Below are 18,023 nucleotides of genomic sequence, written 5' to 3'. Positions count from 1 at the left end.
ACATTTAAATTGGAGAGAACTAAAACTGTGTCTTTTCACAGATAGAATGATTTATATAGGAAAAAGCCCAAAGAACCATCAAGATGGTTACTATAGCTAATGAAAAAAACTAGCAAACTTTCAGATTACAGGATTAACACACAAAAATCAACTTTGTTTCTGTACACCAGCAATAAAAAATTTGAAAATGAATTAAAGAAAGCAATTTCATTTGTAATAGCATCTGAAATAATTAAATACTTAGGAAAAATCCCAACCAAGGAGATGAAAACTTGTGCTGAGAGCTGTAAAACTTTGCTGGGAAAAATTAAATAAAACCTAAATAAATGGGGAAATATCTATCTTCATAGATTAGAAGACTTAACAATGTTAAGATAATACTACCGAAAACAGTCTACAGATTCCACACAAACTCTACACAATTCCAACATCCTTTTTCACAGAAATGAAAAAAATCCTAAAATTCATATGGAATTAGAATGGGCTCAGGGATTTCCTAGTGGTTCACATAGTAAAGAATCTGCCAGCAATGTTGGAGTTTAGTCTCTGAGTCAGGAAGATCCTCTGGAGAAGGCAACTCACTTCAATATTCTTGCCTGGAGAATCCCATGAACAGAGGAGCCTAACGGGCTACAGTCCATAGGGTCACAAAGAGTTGGACACTACTGAAGTGACTTAGCACACAAAATGAACGAAACAATGTAGAAAAAGAATAAAGTTGGAATTCTTAAGTTTCTTGGTCTTGAAACTTTCTACAAAGTTACAGCGGATTTTGGGTCAAGATGGCAAAATAGGAGGATCTGGGGTTCACCTCTCTTCACAAATACATCAAGAATACATCTACAAGTGAAATAATTTGCCACAGAGTACCTACTGAACATTATTAGAGGACCTCAGGCACCTAATAACTGTGAAAGATCCCCTAATAACCTGGTAGGATGAAAAAGAGGAAAACAAGGAAAAGAGGAAATAGAATGGGACGTGCACCCTTTGGGGTTGCTGAAGGAGATGAGGTTACTGCCCATAGGAAAGCCCCCTCACTAGTGGCAAGATCAGATGAAATAGAAAAGGAGATTCAGGGGCTACCAGAGGAAAGTGCAACAGCAAGCCCATGTCAGACAGGTCAGAGTGAGACTCACACAAATGATATGTGCCATAGCCCTTCACACCCCAGCCTGAGACAGGTATCCACTGGTGCTGGTGGGGAATGGGTGCTGAAGCATGGAACTTGGAGAGCAGCTCTAGGGAGAGGACTGCTGTTGGCTGCATGGAGAAAGTCTGAGGGGATTGGAGTGAGAACCTCTGCAGCTGAGAATGCTTCTGGAGGAAGCACAGACTGCCATGGAAGCAAGGCACCATTGTTCAGTGGCACATGCAGAAAGGGCAGCCTTGTGGCCTCTCTCCCCATACACCAGTCCCTGCCTCTGCAGGCACTGAGAGGGGCTCCTGCCAGAGTGAGCACATGCCCCAGGGGTTGCTACCATGTCACTCGCATGCTTGAGCAAGCCCCCATGCTCCAGTCCACCACCACCTCCTGCCAGACCCTGCCACTGTAGGCAGTAGAGGGGGCTCTGACCTAAGCAAGAAAACAAGTAAGCCTCAGTTAGTCACAGCCTTCATCACCCTCCTCACCTGGTTGGGGAGCAGTTGTTGGAGGGTGACCCACATGCAGAGGTGTGACCAAAACCAAAGCTGAGCTCTTGGGGCTGTGTGACTAAAGAAGCAGAATTAAAATCTCTCCATATAGCTATGAAAGTCACAGATTAAACACCCATGATTGGTTTTTTTAAATACCACACCTGTGGAACATCTGAACAGACAATGAGTGCTCTCACATCAGACATGGGTCTACCTTTAGTAGCTGTGGTTTTTGTGGACACATACATGTGGGAGTTGGTCTAGGTCAGAGTCTGAGCTGCCCCAAATAGCAGCAGTCCCCAAACTTTTTGGAAGCAGAGAACGGTATTGAGGAAGACAATGTTTTGAGGGTAGGAAGATGGTGCAGGCAGTAATGCAAGCAATGGGGAGTTGAAGATGAAGCTTCACACATTCACCCACCTCTTACCTATTTCTATGCATCCTGCTTCCCAACAGGTCACAGACTGGTACTGGTCCATGGTCTAGACCTACAAAGAGGTCTTGGAGGGCCTCCTAGGAGGGTAGAGTTTGGCTGTTGCTCGCTCACCTGGCTCAAAATTGGGAAAGGAGTACATCAAGGCTGTATATTGTCACCCTGCTAATTCAACTTATATGCAGTGTACATCATGCGAAATGCCTGACTGGATGAAGCACAAGCTGGAATCAAGATTGCCGGGAGAAATACCAATAACCTCAGATATGCAGATGACACCACCCTTATGGCAGAAAGCAAAGAGGAACTAAAGAGCCTCTTGATGAAGGTGAAAGAGGAGAGTGAAAAAGCTGGCTTAAAACGCAACATTCAAAAAACTAAGATTATGGCAACTGGTCCCATTACTTCATGGCAAATAGATGGGGAAACAATGGAAACAGTGACAGACTATTTTCTTGGGCTCCAAAATCACTGTGGACAGTGACTACAGCCATGAAATTAAAAGACACTTGCTCCTTGGAAGAAAAGCTATGAGAAACCTAGGCAGTGTATTAAAAAGTAGAGACATTACGTTGCCAGCAAAGGCCCATATAGTCAAAGCTATTGTTTTTCCAGTACTCATGTATGGATGTGAGAGTTGGGCCATAAAGAAGGTTGAGCATTGAAAAATTGATACTTTTGAACTGTGGTGCTGGAGAAAACTCTTGAGAGTCTCTTGAACAACAAGGAGATCAAACCAGTCAATCTTAAAAGAAATCAATCCTGAATATTCCTTGGAAGGACTGATGCTGAAGCTGAAGCTCCAATACTTTGGCCACTGATGTGAAGACCTGACTTATTGAAAAAGATCCTGATGCTAGGGAAGATTAAAGGGAAAGGAGAAGGGGATGACAGAAGATGAGATGGTTGGATGGCATCACCAATTCAATGGACCTGAGTTTCAGCAAACTCTGGTAGATATGAAGGACAGTGAAGCCTGGTGTGTTGCTGTCCATGGGTGACAAAGAGTCAGGCATGACTGAGGGACTGAACGACAACAACCCTTTGAGGGCAAGGGCATTGATAGCAGAGGCCCCAAGGAATGATTGCTCTTGTTGTTATTATTCTATTTATTTTTTACTTTTACTTATTTCTATTTTTTCATCTATTTTGTGTTTCTATTTTAATTTGCTTTTTGTTTTGTTTCTGTCTTTTGTTTCTTTGTGTTTTGGAGGTTTTTTAGGTTGATTTTTTCTGGGGTTTTGTTGTTGTTTGTTTGGATTTTGTTTTTCGCTCTTGTTGGTTTTATTCTGTTTTGGTCTCATGGCTTTTGTATGTTTGGTTGTTTTCTTGTTTCTTTGTGGTCTTTGTTTTTGTTTGGTTTTATTTTTATTGCTTATCTTGATTTATATTTGCTTCCTTTTGTTGGCTCAGCGTGACTTGCAAGGTCTTGGTTACCCATTGAGGGGTTTAACTTGAGGCCCTGTGGTGAAGTGCCAAGTCCTGGCTGCAGGACCACCAAGTGATGGCTCTAGAGAGTATTGATTGGCATGACCTCTCTCAGAGGTTCTCATCTTGGCATCAAGATCTAGTTGCACCCAACTGTCTGCAAACTCCAGTGCCAGAACACCTAAGGGCAAACAACCAACATAATAGGAACACATCCCCACTTTCAGCATACAAGCTGACTAAAGTAGTACTAAGCTCACAAACCCCCCAAAACACATCCCCTGACATGGCTCTGCCCACCAGAGAAATAAGACCCAGCTCTACCTACCAGAAGGCATGCACCAGTTCCTTCTAACAGGAAGCCTGCACAAACCCTTTGATTGCACTCACCCACTAGGGGGCAGACAGTAGAAACTGGAGCAACTATGACCCTGCAGCCGGCAGAAAAGAAGCAAAAAACACAGTAGGTTAGACAAAATGAGACGGCAAAGAAATATGTCAGACAAAGGAGCAAAGTAAAAATCCACAAGACCAACTAAATGAAAAGGAGCTAGGAAATATACCTGAAAAATAATTCAGAGTGATGACAGTAAAGATGATCTAAGATGTTGAAAATAGAATAGAGGCACAGATGGAGAAGATACAAGAAATGATTAACAAGGACCTGGAAAAGCTACAGAACTCCAATTAAAAAACAAACTGTGATGAACAATACAATACCTAAGAAAAAAATACTCTAGAAAGAATCAGTTGACTAACTGTATCAGAAGAATGGGTATGTGAGCTGGCAAATAGAATGGTGGGAATTACTGCATGGAACTAAACAAAGAAGAAAGAATATAAAGAAAAGAGAACAGTCTTAGAGACCTCTGGAATAATACTAAAAGCACGAACATTCAAACTATGGGGGTCTCGAAAGAAGAAGAGTAAGAGAAAGGAGCAGACAGAATATTTGAAAAGATTGTAATCAAAAACTTGCCTGACATGGAAAAGAAAATTAACACCCACCTCCAGGAAGCACAGAGAGTACCATACAGGATAAACCCAAGGAGAAACACACTGAGATGCATATTAAACAAAAATTAAATATAAAATAATTAAAATGAGCAAGGGAAAAGCAACAAATAACACACAAGGGAAGCCTCATAAGGTTATCAGCTGATATTTCAGCAGAAACTTTGCAGGCCAGAAGGGAATGGCAGGATATACTTTAAGTGATAACAGCAAAGAACTTAAAACCAAGAATGTTCTACTTAGCAAGGCTCTAAGAGATTTGGATTTGATGGAGAAATCAAAAGCTTCATAGACAAGCAAAAGCTAAGAGAATTCGGCATCATCAAACCAGTTTTACAACAAATGCTAAAGGGACTTTTCTGGGTAGAAAACATAAGTCAGTCAGTCAGTTCAGTTGCTCAGTCATGTCTGACTCTTTGTGACCCCATGGGATGCAGTGCACCAGGCCTCCCTGTCTGTCACCAACCCCCAGAGTTTACTCAAACTCGTGTCCATTGAGTTGGTGATGCCATCCCACCATCTCATCCTCTGTCATCCCCTTCTCCTCCTGCCTTCAATCTTTCCCAGCATCAGGGTCTTTTCAAATGAGTCAGTTCTTTGCAAAGGTAGCCAAAGTATTGAAGTTTCAGCCTCAGCATCAATCCTTCCAATGAGTATTCAGAACTGATTTTTTTAGGATGGACTGGTCGGATCTCAGACCATGAACTCATTATTGCCAAATTCAGACTTGAAGAAAGTAGGGAAAGCCACTAGACCATTCAGGTATGACCTAAATCAAATCCCTTACGATTATACAGTGGAAGTTACAGATAGGTTCAAGGGATTAGATCTGATAAAGTGCCTGAAGAACTATGGATGGAAGTTTGTGACATTGTACAGGAGGCAGGGATCAAGACCATCTCAAAGAAAAAGAAATGCAAAAAAGCGAAATGGTTGTCTGAGGAGGCGTTAACAGACAGCTGTGAAAAGAAGAGAAGTGAAAGGCAAAGGAGAAAAGGAAAGATATACCCATTTGAATGCAGAGTTCCAAAGAATAGCAAGGAGAGATAAGACTTTCTCAGTGATCAGTGCAAAGAAATAGAGTAAAACAATAGAATTGGAAAGACTAGAGATCTCTTCAAGAAAATTAGAGATACCAAGGGAACATTTCATGCAAAGATGGGCGCAATAAAGGAAAACCTAAGAGAAGAACACAAATAGGAAGGGAAGAGAAAAGACCTACAAAAACAAACCCAAAACAATTGAGAAAATGGTAATAGGAACTTACATATCGATAATTACCTTAAATGTGAATGAATTAAGTATCCCAACCAAATGACAGGGACAAGCTGAGTGGATACAAAAGCAAAAGCTGTGTATATGCTTCCTAGAAGAGACCTACTTCAGTTTTAGGAACACATAGAGACTGAAAGTGAGGGGACAGGTAAAGATATTCCATGAAATTGGAAATTAAAAAAAAAAGCTGGAGCAATGTTACTCATATCAGACAAAAGAAACTTTAAGATAAAAACTGTTACCAGAGAAAAGGATTGAGACTATATAATGAGCAAGGGAACACAAGAAGAAGATACAGCAATTGTAAATAAATATGCAACTCACTGTTAAGGACTCTATCTGCCAATGCAGGAGACATAGGTTTGATCCCTGGGTAGGGAAGATCCCCTAAAGAGGAAAATGGCAACCTGTTCCAGTATTCTTGCCTGGAAAATCCCATGGACAGAGGAGCCTGGCAAGTTATAGTCCATAGGGTTGCAAAAGAGTTGGACATAACTTAGTAACTAAACAGCAACAACAGATATACATACATCCAACATAGGAGCACCTCACTATGTAAGGCAAATGCTAACAGCCATAAAAGGGAAAGTCAACAGTAACACAGTAATAATGGGGCACTTTAACACCCCACTTATACTAATGAACAGATCATCCAGACAGAAATTTAATGAGGAGACACAAGCCTTCAATTAAATATTAGACCAGATAGACTCATTGATATTTATAGGATATTCTATCTGTAAACAAAAGAATACACTTTCTTATCAACTGCATAAGGAACATGCTCCAGGATAAATCACATCTTGGGTCACAAATCAAGTGTAATAAATTTAAGAAAATTGAAGTTGTTTCAAGCATCTTTTTTGACCACAATGCATGAGATTAGAAATCAATTACAGGGAAAAAAAATGACAAACACATGAATAGCAAATATTTTACTAAATAATCAATGGATCACTGAAAAAATCAAAGAGGAAATAAAAAATATCTAGAGACAAATGACAACAAAAACACAGTTATCCAAATCCTTTGGTGCACAACAAACGCAGTTCTGAGAGGGAAGTTCATGGAAATACAACCTTATCAAGAAATAAGAAAAATCTCAAATAAATAACCTGAGATTACAGCTAAAGCAACTAGAGAAATAAGAATGTACAAAACCCTAAGTTAGCAGAAGGAAAGAAATCATAAAGATCTCAACAGAAATAAATGAAATAGAGATGATGAAAACAATAGTGAAGATCAATGAAAGTAAAAGCTGGTTCTTTGAAAAGATAAACAAAATTGAGAAAACTTTAGAAAGAAAAAAAGGGACAGGATTCAAATCAATGAAATTAGAAATGGAAAAGAAGTTACAAGAGATACCACAGAAATACCAAAGATGATAAGAGATTACTACAAGGAACTATACGACAATAAAATGGACAACCTAGGATAAATGGACAAATTCTTAGAAAGATACGTTTTCTAAGATTGAACAAAGATGAAACAGAAAATATGAACAGATCAATAATAGGTATAGAAATTGAAAATGTGATTAAAATTCTTCCAACAAACAAAAGTAGACAAGATTGTTTCACAGGTGAATTATATTGAACATTTAGAGAATTGACACCTGTCCTTCTGAAGCTTTTCCAAAAAATTGTACAGGAAGTAATATTAACAGGATCATTCTGCAAGGCCAATACCACCATGAGACCAAAATCAGACAAAGATACTACAAAAAAGAATAGGCTAATATTACTGATGAATATAGATGCAAAAATTTTCAACAAAAAAGTAGCAGATAGAATCCAACAGCACATGAAAAGGATCATACACCATGATCAAGTGGAATTGATCTTAGGAAAGCAAGTATTCTTTAATATATGCAAATGAATCAATGTGATACACCATATTAACAAATTGAAAAATAAAAAACCACTCAATAGATGCAGAAAAAGCTTTTGACAAAATTCAAAGCCCATTAATGATAAAACCTCTCCAGGAAGTGGGTTTGGAGGGAACTTACCTAAACATAATAAAGGATATACAGGACAAATGCACAGCAAACATCATTCCCCACGGTGAAAAACTGAAGGTATTTTCTCTAACATCAGGAACAAGACAAGGATGTTCACTCTCAGCACTATATTCAACATAGTACTGGAAGTCCTAGACAAGGCAATCAAAGAAGAAAAATAAATAAAAGCAATACAAATTAGAAAAGTATTTGTCTTTATCTTTCTGACGTACTTCACTCTGTGTAATAGGTTCCATGTTCATCCACCTCATTAGAAATGACTCAAATGTGTTCTTTTTTTATAGCTGAGTAATATTTCATTGTGCATATGTACCACAACTATTTATCCACTCATCTGCCAGTGGACATCTAGGTTGCTTCCATGTCCTAGCTATTGTAAATAGTGCTCCGATGAACAATGGGGTACATGTCTCTTTCAATTCTGGTTTCCTCACGTTGTATGCCCCACAGTGGGATTGCTGGGTTATTATGGAAGTTCCAAAGAATAGCAAGGAGAGATAAGAAAGCCTTCCTCAGTGATCAATGAAAAGAAAGAGAGGAAAACAATAGAATGGGAAAGAATATAGATCTCTTCAAGAAAATTAGAGATACCAAGGGAACATTTCATGCAAAGATGGGCACAATAAAGGACAGAAATGGTATGGACCTAACAGAAGCAGAAGATATTAAGAAGAGGTGGCAAGAATACACAGAAGAACTGTACAAAAAAGATCTTCAAGACCCAGATAACCACGATGGTGTGATCACTCACCTAGAGCCAGACATCCTGGAATGTGAAATCAAGTGGGCCTTAGGAAACATCACTACGAACAAAGCTAGTGGAGGTGATGGAATTCCAGTTGAGCTATTTCAAATCCTTAAAGATGACGCTGTTAAAGGGCTGCCTTCAATATGCCAGCAAATTTGGAAAACTCAGCAGTGGCCACAGGACTGGAAAAGGTCAGTTTTCATTCCAATCCCAAAGAAAGTTCAAGCTCCTGCCCAATTGCACTCATCTCACAAGCTGGAAAAGTAATGCTCAAAATTCTCCAAGCCAGGCTTCAACAGTATGTGAACTGAGAACTTCCAGATGTTCAATCTGGATTTAGAAAAGGCAGAGGAACCAGAGATCAAATTGCCAGCATCCATTGGATCATCGAAAAAGCAAGAGTTCCAGAAAAATATCTACTTCTGTTTTATTGACTATATCAAAGCCTTTGACTGTATGGATCACAGCAAACTGTGGAAAATCCTTAAAGGGAATACCAAGCAACCTTACCTGCCTCCTGAGAAATCTGTATGCAGCTCAAGAAGCAACAGTTAGACCTGGACATGGCTCAATGGACTGGTTCCAAGTTGGGAAAGGAGTATGTCAAGGCTGTATATTGTCACTCTGCTTATATAACTTATATGTAGAGTACATGATGTGAAATGCTGGGCTGGATGAAGCACAAGCTGAAATCAAGATTGCTGGGAGAAATATCAATAACCTCAGATATACAGATGACACCACCCTTATGACAAAAAGTGAGTAGGAACTAAAGAGCCTCCTGATGGAAATGAAAGAGGAGAGTGAAAAAACTGGCTTTAAAACTCAACATTCAAAAAACTAAGATCATGGCATCCGGTCCCATCGCTTCATGACAAATAGATGGGGTAACAATGGAAACAGTGACAGACTTTAGTTTCTTGGCTCCAAAATCACTGCAGATGGTGACTGCAGCCATGAAATTAAAAGATACTTGCTCCTTGGAAGAAAAGTTATGACCAACCTAGACAGCATATTAAAAAGCACAGATATTACTTTGCCAACAAAGATCCATCTAATCAAAGCTATGGTTTTCCAGTAGTCATGTATGGATGTGAGAGTTGGACCATAAAGAAAGCTGAGTGCCTAAGAATTGATGCTTTTGAACGGCAGTGTTGGAGAAGACTCTTGAGAGTCCCTTGGACTGCAAGGAGATCTAACCAATCAATCCTAAAGGAAATCAGTCCTGAATATTCATTGGAAGGACTAATGCTGAAGCTAAAACTCCATTACTCTGGCCACCTGATGCGAAGAACTGACTCATTGGAAAAGACCCTGATTCTGGGAAAGATTGAAGGCAGGAGGAGAAGGTGACAACAGAGGATGAGATTGTTGGATGGCATCACCGACTCGATGGACATGAGCTTGAGCAAGCTCCAGGAGTTGGTGATGGACAGGGAATCCTGGTGAGCTGCAGTCCATGGGGTCACAAAGAGTCAGATACTGCTGAGCAACTGAACTGAACTGATGGCAGTTCTATATCCAATTTTTTAGGGAATCTCCACACTGTTCTCCATAGTGGCTGTACCAGTGCACATTCCCACCAACAGTGTTAAGGGTTCCCTTTTCTCCACACCCTTTGTAACATTTATAGACTTTTTGGTTATGGCCATTCTAACTGGTGTGAGATGATACCTCATTGTGGTTTTCATTTGCATTTCTCTAATGGGTGATGTTGAGCGTCTTTTCTGCCAGTATGTCTTCTTTGGAGAAATGTTTGTTTAGGTCTTTTGCTCACGTTCTGATTGGATTTTTCATTTTTTCTAGTATTGAGCTGCATGAGCTTCTTGTATATTTTGGAGATTAATTCTTTGTCAGTTGTTTCATTTGCTATTATTTTTTCCCATTCTGAAGGTTGTCTTTTCATTTTCACCTTCCTTATAGTTTCCTTCATTGTGCAAAAGCTTTTCAGTTTATTTAGGTCCCATTTGTTTATTTTCATTTTTATTTCCACTACTCTGAGAGGTGGGTTTAAAGGATCTTGCTGTGATTTATGTCAGAGAATGTTCTGCCTGTGTTTTCCTCTAAGTGTTTTATAGTTTCTGGCCTTCCATTTTGATCTTCAATTCATTTTGATTTTTTTTGTGTGTGTGAATGGTGTTAGAAAGTGTTCTAGTTTCATTATTTTACATGTAGTTGAACAGTTTTCCCAACGCCACTAATACTGTGTATTAACACATATATATGGAATTTAGAAACATGGTACCAATAATCCTACATGCAGGGCAGCAAAGGAGACACAGATATAAAGAACAGGCTTTTGGACTCAGTGGGAGAAGGCAAGGATGGGATGATTTGAGAGAATAGCATTGAAACATGTATATTACCATATGTAAAAGAGATGACCAGTGCAAATTTGATGCATGAAGCAGGGCACCCAAAGCTGGTGCTCTGGGACAACCCAGGGGGTCGAAATGGGGAAGAAGGTGGGAGGGGGGTTCAGGTTAGGGAGGGCACATGTATACTTGTGGCCAAAACCATCACAATATTGTAAAGTAATTATCCTCCAATTAAAATAAATAAATGATTTTTTTTAAAAAAAGAAGTAAAACTGTCACCACAGTTAGCAACATACTATACATAGAAAACCCTAAAGAAACCACCATGAAACTACTAGAGCTTATCAATGAACTTGGTATATTTGCAGTATACAAAATTAATACACATAAATCTCTTGCATTCCTATACACTAAAAATGAAAGACCAGAAAGAGAAATCAAGAAACCGATTCCATTTACCATAACATCAAAAAGAATAAAACACCTAGGAATAAACTTACCTAAGGAGATAAAAGACCAGTATGCATAAAATTGTGACACTGATGAAAGAAATAATAGATGACACAAACTGATGGAGAGATACACCATGTTCTTGGATTGGAAGAACCAATATTGTGATAACTATAATACCCAAAACAATCTGCAGATACAATACAATCCCTAGCATATTTCCGGGGGTGTTTGGCACAAAATAAGTTAAAAATTTTTACAATTTGTATGGAAACACAAAAAACAAATAGCGAAAGCAATCCTGAGAAAGAAAAATGGAGCTGGAGGAATCAGATCCCTTGACTTCAGATTGTACTGCAAAGTAATGGTCATCTAAACAGCATACTGGTTTGATCTCCTTGCTGTCCAAGGGATTCTCAAGAGTCTTCCTCAGCACCACAGTTCAAAAGCATCAATTCTTTGGCACTCAGCTTTCTTTATGGCCCAACTCTAACATCTGTACATGAATACTGGGAAAACTATAGTTTTGACCAAACAGACCTTTGACAGCAAAGCGATGTCTCTGCTTTTTAATGCACTAAGTTTGTCATAGTTTTTCTTCCAAGGAGAAAGCATCTTTTAATTTCATGGCTGCAGTCCACCATCCACAGTGATTTTGGAGCCCAAGAAAATAAAATCTGTCACTGTTTCCATTTTTTCCCCATCTATTTGCCATGAAGTGATGGGACTGAATGCCATGATCTTAATTTTTTGAATGTTGAATTTTAAGCCAGGTTTTTTACTCTCCTCTTTCATTCTAATCAAGGGGCTCTTTAGTTCCTCTTCACTTCCTTCCATTAAAGTGGTATCATCTGCACATCTGAGGTTGTTATAAAATGTTAATTGTCCCATAAACCATTCAAAAATTAAGTTATTAATTATGTCTTCCTACAAGGACAATATTACACCCATATTGAAATTTTATGAAACATTCAAAAATGGAATTCTTATTTAATACAGACCCTTCTAGAGAATAAAGAGGGGGAAACAGCTTTTCTACCCATTATATGAAAATAGTATAAGTTTGACAACATAAATGGGAAAGAATAGAAGAAAGGAACATTATAAGATAAAATTACTCATAAATACAGACGCAATATTTTGAACAAAATGTTGGAAACTGAATTCAGTAAACTATAGAAAAGGTAACTCACTTTGACCAAACTAGATTTTTCCTAGTAAGGACAGCAAGGAGATTAAACCAGTCAATCCTAAGGAGTATCAACCCTGAGTATTCATTGGAAGGACTGATAATGAAGCTGAAACTCCAATACTTTGGTGACCTGATCCAAAGACCTGACTCACTGGAAAACACCCTGATGCTTGGGAAGATTGAAGGCAGGAGAAGAAGGGGATGAGATGGTTGGATGGCATCACTGATTCAGTGGACATGAGTTTGAGGAAACTCTGGGAGATAGTGAAGGACAGGGAAGCCTGGTGTTCTGCAACTGAGCAAATGAACAACAACAAAAACAATGCAAAGTAGATTTAATGATATACTCATTAAATAATAGACTCAGAAAGTGTATTAATATAATTCACAATATTAATAAATTAATGAATAAAAATATAGATACATGCAAAAATATCATTAAAACATCCAACAATGATTCATTATAACTTTTCTTAATAGCAAAGTAAATATTTCCATAGCCTCATAAAAGGCATTTGCAAAAAACAATGAATATCATATTCAATGCTAAATCATTTAAAATGTTCCCTGAAAATCAACATAACATCTAATGTCTTGATTAGTGCAGTAATAGATAAAAATAAAAAAACAAAAATAGAAAGAAAGAAATTAAATTGTCATTGCTCAGACATGACATAAAAGTCAAGGTATTGTTATTAGTGACATTGAGAATGTATAAAGATGCAAACCCAAACTGCAGACAGCAATTCTGCTTTTCTCTAGATCCTAGAAAAGGTCTGTTCAGTCATTATGCACAGGATAGCTACACTGATTGTTTATCCTTTCTGCCCAATCTGGTTGGTTGATATTCTACCCTTGCTGATTAATACACATGCTGAACTGGAAAATAATTATTTTAAAACATTATCCATTACAGCATATTTTTCTCAGTTTTTATTTCTTTTCTCACCTCCCTCAAATGGTATGTTTCAACAGTTTATGGGCTGAGGAATCATACTACTTTTCTTTATCTGAGAAGATTTTCCTCTGCTCCTTAAAGGTGAGGGGCTATTTATGTACTATACAGAGAGAGACTAATACTTTAATCTATTGCATTAGCCACTTACATTTTTATTGAAGAATAAGTGATTTACAATATCATGTTGGTTACAGGTGAACAGCATAGTGATTCAATATTTTTGCAGATCATACTCCATTATACGTCATTAGAAGATAATGGGTATAATTCTCTGTGCTCTAGAGTATGTTATTGTTACTTGTCTTTTATATATGTGGTAGTTTGGTATTTGTTAATACCATAAACCTCGTTTGTCTCTCCCCTTTTCCTTCTGCACTTTGGTCACTACAAGTTTGTTTTCTGTATCCATGAATCTGTTTCTCTTTTGCATATACATTAATTTGTGTTATTTTTCAAATTCCACATATGAGATATATACTGTAGTATTTGATTTTCTCTGACATTTCACTAACATAATATTATCAAGGTCCATTCACATTGCTGCAAATGGCAGAATTCCATTCCTTTTATGACTGAGATATATAACAATTCCTCTGTTGATGGGCGTTTGGGTTGCCTCTATATCTTGGTTATTGTAACTACTGTTGTCTTGAATGTTGGGGTGCATACATCTCTTTGAATTAGTATTTTCTTTTTTTTCTGGATATATACCAGGGAGAGGAATTACTGAATCATACAATAGTTCCATTTAAAGTTTCTTGAGGAACTTCTACACTGTTTTCCACAGTGGCTGCACCAATTTACATTCCCTCCAACAGGGTACAAGGGTTCCCTTCTTCCATATTATCACCACCGTTTGTTATTTGTAGACCTTGATGACAGCCATTCTGACCCATGTGAGGTGACATCTCATTGTTGTTTAGGTTTGAATTTCTTTAGTCATTAGTAATGTCGAGCATCTTTTCAAGTGTCTGTTACCATCTGTATGTCTTCTTTGGAGAAATGTCTATTCAGATCTCCTGACGTTCTGAGAGAATAACATTGAAACATGTATATTATCATATGTGAAACAGAACACCATTCCAGGTTCGATGCATGAGACAGATCTCCTGCCCATTTTTTTTTTAATTGAGTTGCTTGTTTTGGGGGATACTGAGTTGAGTGAGCTGTTTGTATCTTTTGGATATTAACCCCTTGTCCTTCACATCATTTGTAAATATTTTCTCCCATTCCATAGGCTGTATTTTCACTTTGTTGATGGTTTCCTTTTCTGTGCAAAATATTTTAAGTTTAACTGGATCTTATTTGTTTATTTTTTTATTTCTTATGCCTCAGGAGTCTGATCCAAGAAAGTACCACAGTGATTCATGTCATAATGTTCTGCTCATGTTCTCTTCTAAGAGTTTTATGGTTTCAGATCTTGCATTTAGGTCTTTAAACCATTTTGGGTTTTATTTTTGTATATTGTGTGAGGAAATGTTTTAATCTCAATGTTTAATTTGTGGCTGTCCAGTTTTCTCAGTACCGCTTGTTGAAGAAACTATCTTTTCTCTTTTGTTCATTCTTGCCTCCTTTGAGCAGATTAATTGACTGTATGTGCATGGGCTTTTTTCTGGGCTTCTTGCCTGTTTTTGTGCCAATACCACACTGTTTTGATTAGTGTAATTTTGTAGTATAGTCTGAAGTCTGGGAGGGTTATATCTCCAGATTTATTCTTTTATCTCAAAATTGGTTAGGCAACTTGGGATCTTTAGTGGTTTCATATGAATTTTAGAATTATTTGTTCTAGTTTTGTGAAAACTGACATTTGATAGGGATTGCACTAAACCTGTAGATTGCTTTGGGTAGTATACCTATATTAATAGTATTAATTATTCTAATCCCAGAGCAGGGGATGTCTTCATTTCTTTAAATAATTTTGATTCCCTTTATCAATGTTTTATAGTTTTCAGAGTATCCTGTTTAAAATCACATAAAAAAATTATAAGGAGTAAATGTAACCAAGGAGATGAAATGATACTTACTACTTTTAGCATGCTTTCTTGCTTGGAGAATTTCATGGACAGAGGAACCTGGCAGGCTACATTCCATGGGGTTGCAAAGAGTCAGACACGACTGAGTGACTGACACTTTCCCTTTTTTCAATACTAAAGTGGCCAATCAGTGTCCAGAATTATTATTTCTGGCTACCATATTATGTGGGTCTAAACTAATTTTTATTCTCTTTGAACATGCTTGGTGTGACTTAACCACTTGGAAAATTTACATCCTAAGAACCTCATTTCTCCTCTATCATCTTTGCTCATCACCTCTCTTTTGTCAGTATCTTACAAATATTTTTTGCTCAGACATATTTTATCATTATTCCCAATTATCTGGACTCAATCTTGAAGTCTTAATATCTTAACCTATAACAACTTTTATATTTACTCATGTATGTTCATCAGCTATTATACATAAGGGCTTCCCAGGTAGCTCAGCTGGTAAAGAATCCGCCTGCAATGCAGGAGACCCCAATTTGATTCCTGGGTCAGGAAGATCCCCTGGAGAAGGATAGGCTACCCACTCCAGTATTCTTGGGCTTCCCTGGTGGCTCAGTCAATAAAGAATCTACCTGCAACTGCAGGAGATCTGGGTTCATTCCCTGGATTGGGAAGATCCCCTGGAGAAATGCACGCCTACCCACTTCAGTATTCTTTCCTGGAGAATCCCCATGGACAGAGGAGCCTGGTGGGCTGCAGTCCATGGGGTTACAAAGAATGGTCACTAAGCACATAGCACATTATACATATTAATTTAATATTTAGAGAAATCTCAGTTTTAGGGCTTCCATTGTGGCTCAGATATTAAGGAATCTGTCTGCAGTGCAGGAGATCTGGGTTTGATCCCTGAGTTGGAAAGATCCTCTGGAGAAGAGAATTGCTACCCACTCCAGTATTCTTGCCTGGAGAATTCCATGGACAGAGGAGCCTGCTGGGCTCCAGTCCACAGGATCACAAAGAGTTGGACATGACTGAGCAACTAAGCATGCACACACAGTTAGCTTTAAGCTTGGTTCTTTGAAAATATACCTCCTTTCAACTCTTAAAATGCTCCTCTATCTCTTTCTCACTGTTGAGTACGAGGCTAATTTCTCATTATGACTATTTTTATTGATCACATAGGATAAGAAATATGAGAAATAATCAGTATGAGTTTACTGTTCACATCAAGTGACAGGAAAAGAGATAATATGGACGTCAACTTTCTCAAAAGGATTTTCCAGTTTTGTAGTTGTCAACACAAACTACACTAGAAGACATCAGAGAGAGTATACTTAGTGACAAGAGAGTTACAAGGATAATATTATGGCTTTGTAATTTTCTCAGTTTAGTTTGAGCAACTTAGGGAGATTTTGCTTTCCTGGGACAGTTCATTTCATATAAATCACGCTAATGTTATGATCTTTTTAAACACAGGTGAAGAAGTTGCTTCTAAAAGCACCCTGCTTAAGGTAATGATGGTGTTACCTATACATAATTTTGGGATGAGCATCAGCCGGCATTATGATATCCAGTACACAAAATTTGTATGTACCTCACAGGAAAATATTTCTCCCAGGATGAATTGTAGTAAAGCAGGTAAGTATCTGGGGCTACCCAAGTCTCATCAGTGTTCAGTTCAGTTCAGTCGCTCAGTCGTGTCTGACTCTTTGCGACCCCATGAACCGCAGCACACCAGGCCTCCCTATTCATCACCAACTCCCGGAGTCCACCAAAACCCATGTCTTTCGAGTCGATGATGCCATCCAGCCATCTCATCCTCTGTCGTCCCCTTCTCCTCCTGCCCCCAGTCCTTCCCAGCTTTAGGGTCTTTTCCAATGAGTCAACTCTTTGCATCAGGTGGCCAAAGTATTGGAGTTTCAGCTTCAACATCAGACCTTCCAATGATCACCCAGGACTGATCTCCTTTAGGATGGACTGGATGGATCTCCTTGCAGTCCAGGGGACTCTCAAGAGTCTTCTCCAACACCACAGTTCAAAAGCATCAATTCTTCGGCACTCAGCTTTCTTTATAGTCCAACTCTCACATCCATACGTGACTACTGGAAAAACCATTGACTAGACGGACCTTGGTTGACAAAGTAATGTCTCTACTTCTTAATATGCTGTCTAGGTTGGTCATAACTTTCCTTCCAAAGAGTAAGCATCTTTTAATTTCATGGCTGCAATCACCATCTGCAGTGATTTTTGAGTCCCCCAAAATAAAGTCTCTCACTGTTTCCCCATCTATTTGCCATGAAGTGATGGGACCAGATGCCATGATCTTAGTTTGCTGAATGTTGAGCTTTAAGCCAACTTTTTCACTCTCCTCTCTCACTTTCATCAAGAGGCTCTTTAATTCTTCTTCACTTTCTGCCATAAGGGTGGTGTCATCTGCATATCTGAAGTTATTGATATTTCTTTGGAAATCTTGATTCCAGCTTGTGCTTCTTCCAGCCCAGCGTTTCTCATGATGTACTCTGCATATAAGTTAAATAAGCAGTGTGACAATATACAGCCTTGAC

The 18,023-nt window shown here is 38.4% G+C and overlaps 1 protein-coding gene and 1 long non-coding RNA gene across 12 annotated transcripts in view; both read left to right on the top strand.

The window, feature by feature from the left end:
• The window catches only part of LOC145531644 (phospholipid-transporting ATPase ABCA3-like), a 234,321-nt gene that overhangs the window by 165,014 nt on the left and 51,284 nt on the right, over positions 1-18,023 (top strand). For all 11 annotated transcript variants that reach the window (XR_014072622.1, XR_014072623.1, XR_014072621.1 and 8 more), the window contains one exon: positions 16,936-17,097. Coding sequence is in view for 8 of the 11 variants with exons in the window: in XM_081554592.1 (XP_081410718.1) it covers positions 16,936-17,097 (162 nt within the window). In the remaining 3 variants the exon portion in view is untranslated. The remainder of the gene's footprint in view (positions 1-16,935; positions 17,098-18,023) is intronic.
• Positions 4,598-11,358, top strand: LOC145531659 (uncharacterized). The gene is made up of 2 exons (XR_014072634.1): positions 4,598-4,901; positions 10,039-11,358. It is a non-coding gene; the product is annotated as an uncharacterized LOC145531659 (long non-coding RNA).

This window comes from Giraffa tippelskirchi, chromosome 13 (assembly GCF_054371585.1).
Source record: "Giraffa tippelskirchi isolate mGirTip1 chromosome 13, T2T-mGirTip1v1.2.pri, whole genome shotgun sequence".
NCBI classification, from domain to species: Eukaryota; Metazoa; Chordata; class Mammalia; order Artiodactyla; family Giraffidae; genus Giraffa; species Giraffa tippelskirchi.
This window is presented reverse-complemented; position numbering and strand designations above follow the sequence as displayed.